We start from the raw sequence: 14946 nt of genomic DNA on the forward strand, positions 1-14946 counted from the left end.
GTATCTTTATCAACCCTTGGGGAGGTGAGGATCAGTTAATGGACCAAATAGATGATGACCCATAGTTCATCTTGCCTCTTTCAGATTCAGCAAAAGGAGTGACCTCAGGGCACCCTCTTTCTTCCCTCTTCAAAAAGAAGGGAAATAACTATTTCTTCTGAAGTCATTGGTACCATGGAGCAAACACTGAATGTATTTTGGAGGATGTGTGTCTGCAAGGTTTCACTCAGCAGCTTCAGCTGCAGGTGCATGAGCTGATGGTGAATTAGGGTTCTCACCCTAAAGTGCAGCCCTGATCACTGGGGGGTAACATGGGTAACACAGAGCCTTTGCAGCTACACAGCCTGTTGTACTCCAGGAGTATGTCAGGCCAGCCCACATGATTGTGACAAGCACAGTATAAATGTGTGTGTTTTGCACTGTCTAATTGCTACGTGCTCATTCCTTGTAATTCCTGCCAAATATTCCCAGTTCTGTGGCTGCTGGGTTGTATTAAAATCTCCTGGGAAAGCTTGCTGCTTTCAAATACATAAAAGATAACTTCTGAGTCAGAGGCAAATGCAATTCATATTATCTCAGCCACACTTGGCACACGTTTCCCAAGCCTGGAGATGCAGCATGGCTCGCTAGGGATCACTGGAGTGCCCAGAAAGCCAGCCAGAGTAGATCCTAGCAGGCTGAGTGCTTACAGAAATGAGTGCCTTGGAAGAGGAATACATACTCTTTCCATGTAAGTTTTATACCAGTGCAGTACATGAGCCAAAGCACTGACCACCTGCACACCCTGCTGCCCTTGGGCATGCCTTGCACTGGGACGAGGAGGATGTGGAACACATTCAGAGATGCGAGGCCGTTACTCCTCCCATATGGTTTATTGAGGATCTCAGTTTCCAAAGCACGAGTAGCAGTGAGGCCCGTTATTCTTTCCAGCATGCAAAAGGCACAAGAAAGTCATCAATGTGATTCTGTGCAAAGTGTCCCTAAGAAAACACACAGCGAGGGAATGACAGAAAGGAGCCCCGGATGGAAGAAAGCCAAAGCGCCTTCAGGAAAGTGCTGAAAAGTTCTGAAAATGGTTGTACTTTTTCAGAGTCCACATATGCTCAGTCGGTGAAAGATGCTTTGCAAATCCATGAAGGAGAACTCAAGAGACGGAGCCAAAAGGCTTAAACCAATAAACTCCTTCGTGTGCCAAAATTCGGGATGGAAGTCGAAATGATTTATCTCAAGAAAAAAGTGCAGCAGTTAAAGACAGACATTAAATTCCTTAAAAAAAAAATCTCACCGAAACCAGATGTAGAAAGGGGATACGTTCTAAGAGTAGCTCAATAAAAAATATTCCTTTCAATGAAAATAATTTTAAAAATGGATACTTGAAGAATGGAAATCCACCTTGACTGTGACCAGCTACTGCACCCTGCTCCCAGGAAAGCCTCTGAGCACAACACGACGCCTTCTAGAAGAAGAAAGTCCCCACTACCTGCATGTGTGAAATGTGGCCGGTGAACAATTTGGAAACACAAACGTAGAGGACCAAGTATCCAAGTCCCATTAGTCAACCTGGGTGTCAGGAAGCTTCCTGGGATTCCTGTGTCTCCCACTGGAGCCAGCTGGTGCTGGAGGCGGCGTCACTTCCCAGTGGGCACGTGAACCCCTGAGCCTCTCACTGGAGTTGAACACTTAAACCTAAAAAAGGCATTTACAAGTTGACACTTTTTGTTGTTGTTGTTGTTGTCTTATTTCCTTGAATATAGGTTTCTACTTCTAGACTATGGAATGTTACATTAAACAATATAATTATTCATTACCTTGCTTCAAATTTCATTACAGTTACTGAGGCTTCATCATAATTTCACACAGCACAGAGACACCAAACTAAACACCAAGCAGTCAGCACTAGATGTATTTTTTCTTTAAGTACCAATAAGCAAAATATCCCATTCCCCCCAGAGATCCCATGAGGAAGGAGGCTCCAAGGAAGGAGGGGGGTTTCCTCTTGACCAGCCTGAAGGCGTTGGGTACCACTGCAGAGAGGAGCGTGGTGTGTATGTCTCCCAAAACTTTCCTGAAGGCGAAGCGTTTCTGTATCCTGTCGAAGAAGGACTGTAGGTTAGGTCTGCTGCCATCTTCCCAGTATTTCTTAGAGAGTCCCAGAAACTTGAGGCGGTGCAGGGTGGCTCCTAACAAGACATCAGCCAAAGTAAAGACGCATCCGCAGAGCCAAAGTTCACACTTCTGCCCTGGAGAGAGAAGAGACAGAGCAGGTAAGGTGAGGATCCCTTGGGTGGGCACCTGAAGCCTTGCTCAAAAGGTCCATGGAGGCAGGAGCATTTGTTTTCATTCTGGGATGTTTTTTCCCAGCTCTTTGATGGGCTAAGAGATCAGACCCCATCTACCAGGCTATGGGAGAGAGGGTATGTGGGGTTGTAAAGCTGGGAATATGAGATGATAATTTATAGCTCAAGTGAATATACAAATCATTGTCTGCAAAATGGCTCTGCTGCCTCTCCCCCAAGTCAAGAGCAGCAGGAGATGACATCCTCTTGTACCCAGAAGGTCCCTGGAAAAGAGCCCTGGAAGATGCAGTGACCCCTTCTGCTGTGCTGGTGCTGGGGGAGAGCAGCAGTGTTTGCCCTTGGCTGCACCAGGAGCTGTTTCGGGAGTGTCACGTCAACTTGTCCTATTTTAGGGATGCAAGAAATCCTCAGGAATCAAAACCATTTGCTGGCTGGCCTGGCTGCTATCCCTGTGTGCTGTTGGGGGGGTTCTGCCTTTGTTCTCTCTCCTGCACTAGGGACCCTGCTCCAGGACACCAAAACAGGCAGCATGTCTGTGCCAAAAGCCAGGCTTTTGGGGGAGGCAGAGCTGGATGTGAGTGTGGGGCATGAAGAAAGACACCAAGGGGTTGACAGCTGCTGATAACGGGTGACACTGGAAATAACCTCACCAGAGAGACATCTAGAAATAAACCAAACTGCTGTTAGGCTGGAAAAAGCAGTCTCAGGCCAGGATTGTTAAGCACTCCTTCAGTGCCCTTTCAATACTGAGGAGCAGGGCTAGGATGGAGCTGAGGGAGGTGCAGGTAAGGAAGAACAGCAGAAGAGGCACAAAACCTGCTCCCATCCAGCCTCAGCCCCCAGCTTTGCTCCAAATCCTTAATTCTGAGGCTCTTCCACTGTCCTGTGGCTATTTTATCACAAAAGGGGAGAGAGGCCCCTGTATTGCACCCCAGTGCAGGCATTGGTGCTTCAGGGTTGCCTGCAAGACCGGGCCAGGGCAATTATGGGTAATTAGCAGCCCTCATTTGTAGCTGCTTGGCAGCCTGCCTAATCCTGCTGGAGGCACTGGACAGATTGCCTGTGCCTAATTAGTCAATAAATGTTTTTGGTGACTAATGAATTGGGGGGGTGCTGTAGCTAGAGCCTCCTGGGTGCAGAGGGACCTTGTGGGTGCTGCAGCTCCGAGGTGAGGGGAGCGGAGCTGAGGTGGCTGCCTGACTCCCAGACACTGCTGCAGGGGACAGAGAAAGCACGTGTGAGAATGGTGACCTCGGGAGAGATCCACCCCTGTCCCTCTTGGCTCTGCTGCTGAGGTCTGGACCTGGCTGTGGGATGCCCCAGCCCCTCGCAGCCCTTCCCAGCACCACGGTGGGGCAGAAGCACAGGCAAAAGCAACTCATCCCCTTTGCATCCACAGCAGCCCCAGCTTGGATCAGCCTGTGCCAGCTGAACGGGGTACCCGTGGCAGGGGTCTCCCAGTGCTCCTGCAGCATCTCCCACCCCACTGCCGCCTGCCCTGCCCTGCCTGAATCGCCGGCAGCCTGGGCTGCGTGGGAGGAGAGCTGCTGCACTGCAGATCCTGGGGCGTTGCCAAAGGGCTGGTGCTTGTGCCCACTGCTGAGATCCTGACCTGGCCCTGGGCACGGCAGGGGCCTCTGGGGCCTGGAGCAGAGGGCAGGAGGAGCATGCAAGGACGGAAGGCAGCAGAGCACCCGGGTGCTGGCAGCAGCAGCAGCAGCAGCAGCAGCAGCCACCCCTCTGCTCCGGGCACCTGGGATGTCCTCCGAGGGCACCTCGCCAGGCTGAGTTCTGCTGAGCTGTCCCAGCCCTTGGGTCAGTTAATGAGGGTGTTGGAGGAAATTAAGGCAACACAGGGGGCTGCTGTGAACACATCAGGGCTCTTGGCAAATCCTCAGCCCCCTGCCCTGTAGGGCCCGGCCTTGGCACCTCTGAGGGCCCTTCAGTGCAGCCCCGAGCGTGACGCACGGCTCCCCACGGCCAGGCTGTCCCCAAGGGCAGGGGCAGCCCCTGATTAACTGTGGCTGGGCTCTGCTCTGGATCTGGCAGCTGCCAGCCCTCTCAGGGCGGGGGTTTTGAGCCCTGCCAGCAGAGAGGACAGGAGGAGGACGGTGTCATCCTGGGACAAGCTCTGCCCAGCTGTGCCCAGGCACCCCTGACTGCCAGGGCACTGGGGTGACTCTCGGCAGGTGCCAGCACTGTGTCTTTGATGTCAGGGATGGCTGGTGTCACTCTCTCCCCCCTGCTGGTGTGTGACGCAGGTTCCATAACGGCTCCCACCACTCCAGGACCCCTCGGCTTCCTTGGTTTCCCTGCTCGTGTTCCATGTGGGATGTGCAACAGCCCTGTGGCCAGAGGGGGCTTGGCTGCAGCTCATGTCCCCAGCCCTGCACTTTCAGCAGCCTGTGCTCCTCCCGGTGCAAGTGCCTGGGGCCAGCCTGCTGCTTCCTAAACCAGACAGACCATCAGTCACTCTCAGCACCTCCTTGGGGCAGAGAGGGCCTGAAACCACCCTGGAATGACTTCAGGGCTCCCACAGACCTTCTGTGAGAACAGGGGTCCTGCTATCCCCTGTGGCAAGGGGTGCAGGGGTGGTTTGCTGGAGATTAGCAAGTTTAGTAACCATGTTAAGCTGAATGGCTGCAATGACATCAGTGCACCCAAAACCAGAAGAGACCAGAGGCAGCCCCAGACCCACCAGTGGTTCCCCATGGGGGATGTTCATCAGGCACAAAGCTGTTGGCTGTTCCTGGTGTTGCACCTCAAAAAACACCCCACAAATACAGCCCAGTGCCTACCTTGGTACTCCAGTTTCCTCTTCTCCAGCTCAGCCTCAATCTGGTCTAGCACCATCCCCAGTTCTCCCAGGATCTTCTTCAAGTAGTTCACATTGTCGTGCTCCAGGATCTTGGCCTGGGTGGAGAGCAGGGGTAGGATGGGCAATGGATGGATGCAGGGACAAAAGGCACCTGTTACCCACGGCAGGTCTGTGGGTCATGTCCCCCCCACCAGCTGTGTGGCTTTGATCCACTCACCATGAGCTTCTTCTGCTTGGAGAGGTAGGGCTCAGAGAGCTGTGGCTCCTCTTCGTGATCCAGCTTCATCAGATCTGTGCTGGCATTGGCTAAATGTCCTGGGGGGACACAGACAGAGGGGCTGGGGGCTGTGTTTGGCAGGGTTCGGGGTGACCTTGTATCCGATAGCAAAGTACCTTGTCCTGCATTTGAATATTGTTTTACCACCAAGAAAAACATCCCAAAGAGCCAAATTGGGACAAATTCATGGCTTGCTTCTGCCATACTGCCATATAGGGTGGTGGCTGGGGCACTGCACAGTGTTTGAGGGCTTGTGGCTCTGACAGCCCTGCCATCCACTCAGAGGGCAGTGCTGGCTGCAGGGTACAGCAGGTCCCCCTCCCTGGCCTTGGGGAGTCCCAGCTCTTAATTTCCTCTGCTGAATTCCTGTGAGACCTACTGGAAGATCTATCTGTGGCTTTACTGTTTTGAGAACATCCCTGAGCTTCCCCATAACTTGGCTGATCCTTTGGGATGTCGGAGCTGGCTGCCCACATGTGGGTGTGCATGAGGGCAGTGCAGCAGGCAGTGGCACAGGAGGGGATGTTCCCTCCCGAGTGAAGCTGTCCTGCCCTGGCTCGGTGTCCAGGGATGCAGTTCCATGGCGAGGAGCCCATTGGGAGCACGGGAGAGACACTCACCCTCCTCCCTCCCTGGCTATGGGGAGGATGGGAAGGGCTTTTTGTGAGGGAGGTAACGGAGGGAAAGGAGCAAAGGGAGAAAGGAATATGAGAGGCAGAGTAACACCTTAGAGACAACATAAATTACCCGAAGCTGGGCTAATGTCTTCCTGTTAGGGACCATCTGTCTCTCCCTCCTTGTTCCCTCAAACGAGGGCTTGGCTCTGCTGATGTGAGGGTGCAGAGGGTGGCAGGGTGGGCAGGGGAAGCAGCCAGCAGCAGGCTCTATGCTGCCATAAAATGGTGAAACTCCCTGTTTTATGCCACAAGCCTTCAAGCCTGTGCTTGCTAAGGCTGCCAACCAACTCTCCTGGGGCTGCAACTCAGATGGAAACCTGGATATCATTCTGGTTCTGTTCCACGGTTCCCCTTGGGAGTGCCTGGCCCTCGGTTCACCCTCTCCCTGGGACACAACTAGACTTTCCTCAGCACCCACTGCAACAGAGCAGCTGAGTCATCACCTGGGTGCAGGAGATGTGCTGGGGAGGAAGGGCACCATGGGCCCACGGACCTGCTCATAGCCCCTCTGTTGGCTCAGGAAAAATGCCACCAGTGAGGGAGGTTTGGACAAGGAGACGTGTTTAGGGATCTCAGCAGAGTGCTGGGGAGGTGATGTGAGGCAGACAGGCTGAAGCCATCACAGCAGTGCCCTCTGAGGAGGGGACAAGCTCTGCTCTGCATCTGCCCAAGGTCTGGGGGTGAAGGTGACACTTGCTGACATGGGGAGCGCTGTCTGTGACAGGTGCCAGCAGAGGCAGGGCAGACCACGAGCTACACCTCAGGAACTGCCTATTTCTCTTTGTGCACGAGTACATCCCACCTTAGGGAACTATCTGGGACCCAGGCAGCTCAAGGGATGGGGATGGGAACAGTGTTCTCTATGGGTGCTGCCTGGAGCTGGAGCCTAAAGGAAGGGAGAGATGTGGGACATGCCAATACCCTCCCGACAAGGTCGCTTTTCTGGCCAGGAACTCTCTCCAGGAGCAATCCTTGCTGTGGAGTTATATTAAGCATCGTCAATGTTTCATGAGCACTTGAAGGTCAGGTACACACACTTATGCCGATTCATCCACTGCCTGCAACTCAGCCTGGCTGTGCTCTCCTGCCTTTGCCCTCAGAGCTCTGGGAGGAGAGGGACTAATTCCTGTGCCCCAAAAAGAGCTGGGGAGAAGCGTGCATGGACCACAGGAGCCTCCACACCCCCCAAGTCAGGAAGCCTCTACAGAATGCCTGCAGCTCTCAGATCAGCTGTGCTTTGCCATTTCCCAGCTCTGTCCCTGCCTGCATTGGTGGAAAGGGGTAATGAGCAGGAGCAGGGTGTCTGGCTGGGCTGTGGAACCAATCCCAGCCGAAGGGAGCTTGGGAGCCCTGGGCAGCCCTGCTGGAAAGGCGACTTACTGCGGATCTCAGTGGTGGCGTACTTTGGGATCATGGAGTCGGTGGTGAGCTCGGGGTGCAGGATGCAGCCGTGCGTGTAGGCATCCATGGGGAGCGAGTCCAGCAGCTCCCGGTACTGCAGCACGCGGGAGTGCAGCAGGCTGCCCGGCTCCGGGATCAGCTGCGTGACATTCTCTGCCAGGACAAAGGGAAAGCTGTTAGTGACACCTGAGGGTGCTCAGGCTCTCGTTAGTGGCTCATTAGCCTGCGCTGGACACCGGTGTGAAGTCCTGCCTGAGATACCTTCCAGCAGGGCTGGCTGAGGCGGTGCATCCACTCAAATCCATACCCGCACTCTGCCCTCTCCCCACTGCCCATCCCGTCCAGGAGCACATCCAGCCCGTGCCCAGAGATGGGCAAACCCATGGGACTACAGGGAAGTGTATAGATACCATTGCCCACCCCCATAGCCCCCATATCCCCGAGGGTCAGTGTAGGAAGCCCTGGGTCTCTGCAGCCCCTGAATCTGTACACTGTGATTTCATATCTCTTAGAACAGGAGTAAAATCTTCATAATCTGCACAAAAGAGCTAAAAGACAGGGTTTTGAGTTTGGGATCTCCTGAGTTACACTCTCTTTACATCAGTGGCAATGAGATAGCTCATTCTTTTGGGCTTCCTTGTAAATCCCAAAATGGGCAATCAGGGTGACCAAAGGAGCCCAGTGGATTTTCCCTCCATGCTCAGCCAGTGTCTCAGCTGCAGGAGCATCCCTTACCCCACACAGCTCTGCTTCTCCCTGCCTTGTTGGGTTTTACTCACTTCTCATGGATGGCAGTTTGCATCGTGCCCTTTTTATTACACTTTCAGCTCAAAATACACACAGATGACACCACAGGAAGCAATGTGCTGCTCTTGCCTCCTCCACGAACACCAGGTCCATTTTTTAATGGGACCATAAATGTTTATGGTGTTTGCAGAGAGCAGTTCACAGGTGGTAAGTCTGCCACCAGGACTCAGTGAATCTGTTGCCCACAGCCATCCGCGTGCCGGTGTCTCCATCTGAGCCAGGGCACATTGGCAGAAGGACTTTGGCAGGTGTGGCCAATGCAGCCCCTTATTTCAGGGCCTGAAATGACAGCTCTGCTCTGCCCAGCCCTGCTGCCAGGGGGCACAGCAATGCCCTCCTGGCAGGGATGCACATCTCGCCTTGCTGTCGTTGTGCCTGCCGGTGTCCGTGGATGGATGGGAGCCAGGGAAATTTTGGCAGCTCCTGCATGGCAAACCTCCTCATAGCTCTGATCTGGACTGTCTCAGCTGCAAGGCTCCATGGAGTTGTTCCCACCGTGGGGCATCAGTGTCCCTGTCCCCTGAGCGAGGGGAGGTCTCGAGAGCTCCTCTCTGCTGCCTGAGCTGCCTGGGCTCCAGCTCTCCAAGTGGGGATTTTCCATCCGAAAAAAGCCATTGGATGAATGAAATAATAATAACTGACCTACAGCCTGTGTGCTCCTTCCATAGGGCTCCTGGTCAGCACCAAAGGGCCGGGGCAGAGGCTGGAAAGCAGCACATCCACAGTGACTGCCCCATCCGGCAGGAAGACGGAGTGACCACAATGAAATTGTGGCATGTTGGCTGCTGGCCTGTGTCCTTCAGCATGTCCCAGGGAGGTTTTCCAGTGGGATGGTGCTCAACTTGCCTTTGCATGCCATGGCAGGCCTGCATGTATGGGTTGCTGTTGCATAAAGCCAGCGAGCGATGGGCTGTGCAAGTGGGAGCAGCCCTTGGAGGAGACCCTTGCCCAGGGGGAATATTATCCTGGTCTACTTTTTGGTGGTTTCTGGGTGCTGCTGGGCAATGCCCAAGTGAGAAGCACCCTCAAAGGTGGCTTACTGGCACTATTCACTGCTATTCTGGGGAAAGGAAACAATTTCTCATCACACCACCCTTTACTGTGACCCTCAGTGTGTGTGAGCAGCTGAAGAGATCATGCTCCCAGCCCAGGGGAAAACATACCTCAGAAAATACACCTTGTAAAGGCCTTTTCAAGCTCTACATGTTTCTGCAAGGTGGGTGATTCCCCCTCAGACTAATGCCACAGCATCCTGATAGTGCTTTTGCCAGCTGCATTGCTGGGCAATGGTTGGAGCAGAGCATGAAGCAGGGAGTGATGCTCTGGGCCCTCTTCCCTGGAGATTTCCCTCTCCATTTCTCAGCAAAAAGATAAGAAACTGCACCTGGCTGGAAAATCTCAACGTCAGGAGTTTCCAGTGCTCGGGCAGCTCTGTGTCCCCCTCCTGCTGGGGACAGCCTGTTGTCACATATGTCGGACCACCTGCCCTTTGCAGAGACCAGGTGAGGCTGTGCGGGGACCGCAGCCCTGTGGATCCACACTCCCTGATGCCCCTTGGTCCTGGGACCGCTGCCGGGCGGGAAGGCAGCTGCCATTCCCTAGGACCTGCTGCTGGTGTGGGATGCTCCTGACAGAGCCCACCCCTGCTGCCCCACTGCTGAGGGAGCTCCGTGCCTCCCCTGAGCAGCAGCACGGTGGCGGGGCCGGGAGAGGACAGCAGCTGAGCTGGCGAGGCGCCCTTGCTTCGGGAGCTATTTTGAGATGTTTTTGATGTCTCTGTTGCAAGGGGGATGGATGCTGGGGCGAACGTCGTGATGGCACAGCCTGAGCTCCCTGCTCAGCTTTGAAGCCTCCCTGGTGGGTGTCCCAGCCCGCCAGCCCCCAGGTTTGGGGAGAGCAAAGGGGTGCAAGATGCCAGAGAGAGGCTGCTCGCCACAGCAGCTGAGCAAACAACTGACTGTGAGCGCTGTCTCAACACCCTGAGGAGCTGCACTCAGCCGGCCGCTGCCTGCAGCCCTGCTCCAGGGGGAATAAGAGCTTCCCTCTCCTGGCTGTCCCTTCCTCTGGGTTTGTGTCACATCATCCTCCCATGGTCCCCAGCACCACTGGCTGCGTTTTTAAAGAGGCCGTTTTCTCTGAGGCACAGCAGCACCAGGGACAGCAGGGTCCCCTGCCCAGGGCCAGTCAGCCCAGGGATCTTTGAGGAAGGGGAGAGGGGCAGCAGCACCTCGTTTAAACCTCAGCAGGGCCTCTTATGGCCACTTTTGTACAACTGCCAAAGCCCAAAGTACAAAGGTGGCCAAAGCCAGAAATGTTCCCATGGGCCATGTCCCAGCACTGGCTCTGGTGAGACACCACCACACACCATGGGAACCGATGGAAATGGTCTGGTTTGGGAGCGTGGCTTCCAAGGCAGAAAAGGGGGACCCAGCTATGCACCCCTCAGAACCCTCTCGCAGCATTGCACAGGACATTTGGGGATTTCTGCTGGAAAATCTTCAATTTCATGGGAAAACATAGCAGCTTGCGGAGAGATAGTGTCTTGCTGCTCTTCTGGGGTGAAGGTGAAACTTTGAAGTAAAAAGTGGGTGTGTTTGACAAACAGCATCTGGGCTAGACCTGAGTTTCCTCTGAGACACAGCCCACCCCTCCCTTACCTCCCGTGAAGTTCTTCTCCATGTAGTCGATGATCTGGTTGTAGTCGCTGATGATGTTGTCCCTGTGGATGATGACGGGCACCTCCTCCCCCAGGTTGAGCCGCATGAACCAGGGCTCCTTGTGCTCCATCAGGGGCATGCTGACATCCCGCTCCTCGCAGGGCAGCCCCTTCTCTGCGATGACCAGCCGCACCTGGGGCGAGAGGCCAGGGAGAAAGGGCTCAGCCCCACACACCGAGCTGCTCCTCAGTGCCCTCAGTGCCCCCCACCACCCCATGGCACCCCCAGACCCTCCCCTGCAGCTTAAGCACAACGATGTGCCAGGACATGTGCTCCTCCTGCAGGGAGCCAAGCAGCTGCTGGCGTGGGACAGCTGCAAAATCCAGGCAGCCAAGAAAAGATTTGCTTTCCCAGCAAGGAGGGGACACCCAAACCCCTCCTATCTTTTCAGGATCATGGACCGTTCTCCCTCTGTAGCTGGTGGACTGTGTGGCAGGCAGAGGGACTGGAGGGATGGAGGACTGAGAGCCAATTCCTCCCAGATGGGAAGAATGAGTGATGCTGCTGTGGATCCCAGCACATACCTGAGGAAGAAAAGGAGGAGGAAGAGTAGGGAGCAGAGGCTGCAGCAGTGCTGTGCCTCACACTTGCAGCCAGTGGGTCCTGCTGCCTGGCTGAAGGAGACCTGGATGCTGACTCAGGTGTGTCCCACTCTCAGAAGTGGACTCTGGCTTTGGCAGCACACTTTGAGCAGGGAGAAGGCTCCGTTTTGTGGGGAATTTCAAGCAGCCCCTGTTGCCCCACATGCCTCCTCCTCCCCCCTCCTTCTCCATGCTGCTTCCAGCCTGAGGGCATCACCCACAGTCTTTGCAGCTCTTGTGCCAAACCCGCTGCTTCCCCCTTCCCCTGCCACTGCCCTCCTCCAGCCCAGGGCCAACCAGCAGCACTGCCGGGGGGGGCACCCACCTGTCTCATGGGTGGGAAAGCTGAGTCCAGCCTTGTGGAAGGGTAGGATGAGGCAGGAGTGGGGCTGGATGTAGGACACCATCCCCATCCCAATTGCTGGCCCTCGGGGCTGATCCCGCTGCTTTGCTCTGTGTGTGACATGGTGTTGAATATGTACTCAGGGATGGCATTTTAGGCTTCTGGGTTGTAAAACCTGACCATTGTGAACTAAGTATGTCAAACACACAAAAAAAAAGCCCTCGGGGGATGTGAGAAAGCCACAATTTACAGAAACACTGAATGAGAGAAAAGTGCTTGTTTTCATCCAACTAGCAGCAGCTAAAAATACAACTTAACATATATAAGCATTTCTATGAGTACTTCAGAGTTCCTGGGGAATTAGTCATTAATTATTCACAGGGCTGGCAAGTTAATTTTTTCTTTTAAAGTCAAACAAGAGAGAGCCTGAGTCCCTCAGCTGCAACTTGGCCTTTTCCTCCCAGCTGATAAACAAACCTTGGCCCGGACCACCTGGGGTATCCAGCCCCAAACTCCCTGTGCTTCCCTGTTCTTCTATCAGGAGCTGAGGCTGAAGGCCTGGCAGGAGGCAGCTGCTGGGCACGAGGCAGCACAGGCTCCCAGGGTACCCCAGAGCCTTAAGGCAAGACAGGGGTGATGATGATACATTCTTAGTTCCCACAGCACTAGGATATGGCTGGCATCTTGTGTAAAACTCCAAAAATCCCTTTGCAGACAAGGCCAGGTCCTGGTGGGGCTCAGAGTCGCTCCCACAAACAGCCCTGTGCTCACAGAGGGTAGTTTTGGGCAGCTCCCGGGGCAGAGCAGGGGAAGCTTTGCCTGTAGCTGACTCCAAGCAAACCCCCTGTGCATGGGGGTCCTGTAGAAGCCCCGCTGCTCCCCACCCTGTGATGTCCATCAGACCAGCTTGTGCCCCTCCTCCTTACAGCAAGTGCTTTTTCCTTGCAAGTGACCTCAAAAGCAAAGCCTGACACAGTGCCGGAGACCAGGTGCCAGCAGGTGTAGTGGCTTTAGGTGTCCCCTGCCCTGTCCCCTGCCCTGTCCCCTGCCCTGCCCTTTGCCCTGCCCAGGCCTATCCCCTGCCCCACAGAATGAGGTCGATTGTAGGAAACCCAGCACGAGAAGTGTCTCAACCGCTGCCTCCCGCCGCTGGCGGCCAAATAAGCAAGACAAAAAATAACAACAAGCCCGGCGGGGGGGGGAGCACCACGAGCATCCCTCGCCAGTGCGGATCCGAAGCCCATCAGTCCCCTGCTGCCGGCGGCGGCGGGGCCGACCCTGTGCACCCACCCTGCTGCATCGGGCATCCTCCCTCCTTTGTGCCCGCACGCAGGAACGGGCCCCTCTGCCCCCGCCTTCCCGCTGGGCTGAAGGGCTCGAGGAGGCCCTTGCACCGGGGAACTTGGTGTTCCCCCACCCCTCCGAATAGCCCATTCTCCGTATAGTATATCAATGGCATGGGAATTATGGGGGGGGGAGTTGGGGCTGGGGAGAAGGTTGGGTTTGCTACACGGCTGCCGTGCTGCAAAATGAGCATTTACTATTGTCTGGAAAACGGGATTTCTGGCTGGGGCACCCCGGGAATGGAATTTCCAGGGCACTGCTGCAGTGTCAGGGGTGAATCATCGCTGCGTGCGGGGGTCCGGGATCCGCTCCCTGACGCGCGCCTGGCTCGGGGCTGCCTCTCCCCTCTCCCAGCAGCAGCAGGGTGGTCCCGGGGCCCGGCTCAGCCTTTGTCTGCGCTCCCGGCCACGCCAGTGTGGGGCTGCGAGCGAGCACAAAGCCGAGGCGGCTCCCGGTGCAAGCCGTGATCCCAAAACAAAGGCAGGCTTTGACCGAGCTCCCCCATCCCCATCCCCATCACTATCCCTGTCCCCTGGCAGATGCTGTTAAAAGGTACAAAGAGCTGCCTGGCCACACGCTGCTGCCCTCGCCAGCCCCCGGGGCTGAGCCCCTCGCTCTTCCCCGAGTGCATCCATCCTCCCGAGGCAAGGGGATGTCCTGGAGACCGCAGGTGATTCTCCCCCGGTAACCCGGCCGAGCGATGGTCTTTCATTACCTTTTGTGAGCTGAAGGACTGGGTCCAGTGGTACAAAACCAATCTGTCCTGGGATTTGAGAGCGGGGTCCGTCGGGTCCTGGTTTTCCTCCCCCTCCGTGGATTTCCCCGCGTTGTTCTCCAGCGCCGAGATGGGCCACCAGCTGCAGTTGGTGGGAGTAACATTGTTGGGAGTCGCCATGACAGCCTGCGAGCGAGCGGGAGAGGGACGAGGAGCGAGCGGCGCCAGCCCAGCATCACATGGGCTCCTCCAGCAGCATCACTCCCGGGGCAGCTCCAGCCGCCCGGCCGGGGTGGGCAGCGAGGGCGGTGGGTGCCGGGGTCACAGCACGGGGTGGTGGCAGCGCCGGCGGTGCTGGGGGTGGACTCGCAGCCCGTCCCCGCTCGTGGCGGGGCTCCCACGGAAACGTGCAGGCATCGCTTCAACAGAGGAGTCAGCAGCCGCGGCTCCTGCTGCCCGCCTGCTCGCCAGCTCGGCAATCCGGGGCAGCTCCGACCCCTGCGGCTCCTTAAGAACATTTTTTTCAGCAGAGATTAAGAGGGGTTTTTTTTACTGCTTTAGATATGGTGGAGGTGCAATAAATAGCCACAGGGATGGATACTGGCTTTAAAACACCTAGAAGGTGTCCTGCCTGCCTTGCAGCCTTCATGGGAAGAAGCAGCAGCAATGGCTCTTTAGATGTATTCAGTGATTTTTGGAGAACACGGATTAATTTCTGCCCAACGGGTGTTATGCAGCCCGTGCTGGGGTAGAGCCCAGGAGCCCTTGCTCTGTACTGGAGCCCTGGGGTGCCTGCCCAAACTGGACTGCCTGCCCAAACTGGACTGCTGTCCTGTGCCAAAGTAGTCACAGCTGGGGGTCACTTCCAGAATTAGCAAGGTGTGTCGCAATTCCAAACCAGCCAGGAGACTTGGAGAGCACTGGGGCTTCTGGGACTGCTGCTATCCAAGTCCTATGAGCATCACCCAA

The 14946-nt window shown here is 55.7% G+C and overlaps 1 protein-coding gene across 1 annotated transcript; it reads right to left on the bottom strand.

Annotated features, from left to right (window-relative positions):
• Positions 1-853: 853 nt before the first annotated feature.
• On the bottom strand, positions 854-14445 carry GDAP1L1 (ganglioside induced differentiation associated protein 1 like 1). Its single transcript, XM_064673698.1, has 6 exons — positions 13978-14445; positions 10935-11127; positions 7450-7623; positions 5333-5430; positions 5096-5210; positions 854-2240 (listed from the first exon to the last, which is right to left on the bottom strand). The coding sequence occupies exons 1-6, from the start codon at positions 14155-14157 to the stop codon at positions 1897-1899; spliced, it is 1104 nt and encodes a 367-aa protein (XP_064529768.1). The 5' UTR covers positions 14158-14445; the 3' UTR covers positions 854-1896.
• Positions 14446-14946: the final 501 nt, after the last annotated feature.

The sequence above is a fragment of the Pseudopipra pipra genome, chromosome 17 (genome assembly GCF_036250125.1).
Source record: "Pseudopipra pipra isolate bDixPip1 chromosome 17, bDixPip1.hap1, whole genome shotgun sequence".
Classification (NCBI taxonomy): Eukaryota; Metazoa; Chordata; class Aves; order Passeriformes; family Pipridae; genus Pseudopipra; species Pseudopipra pipra.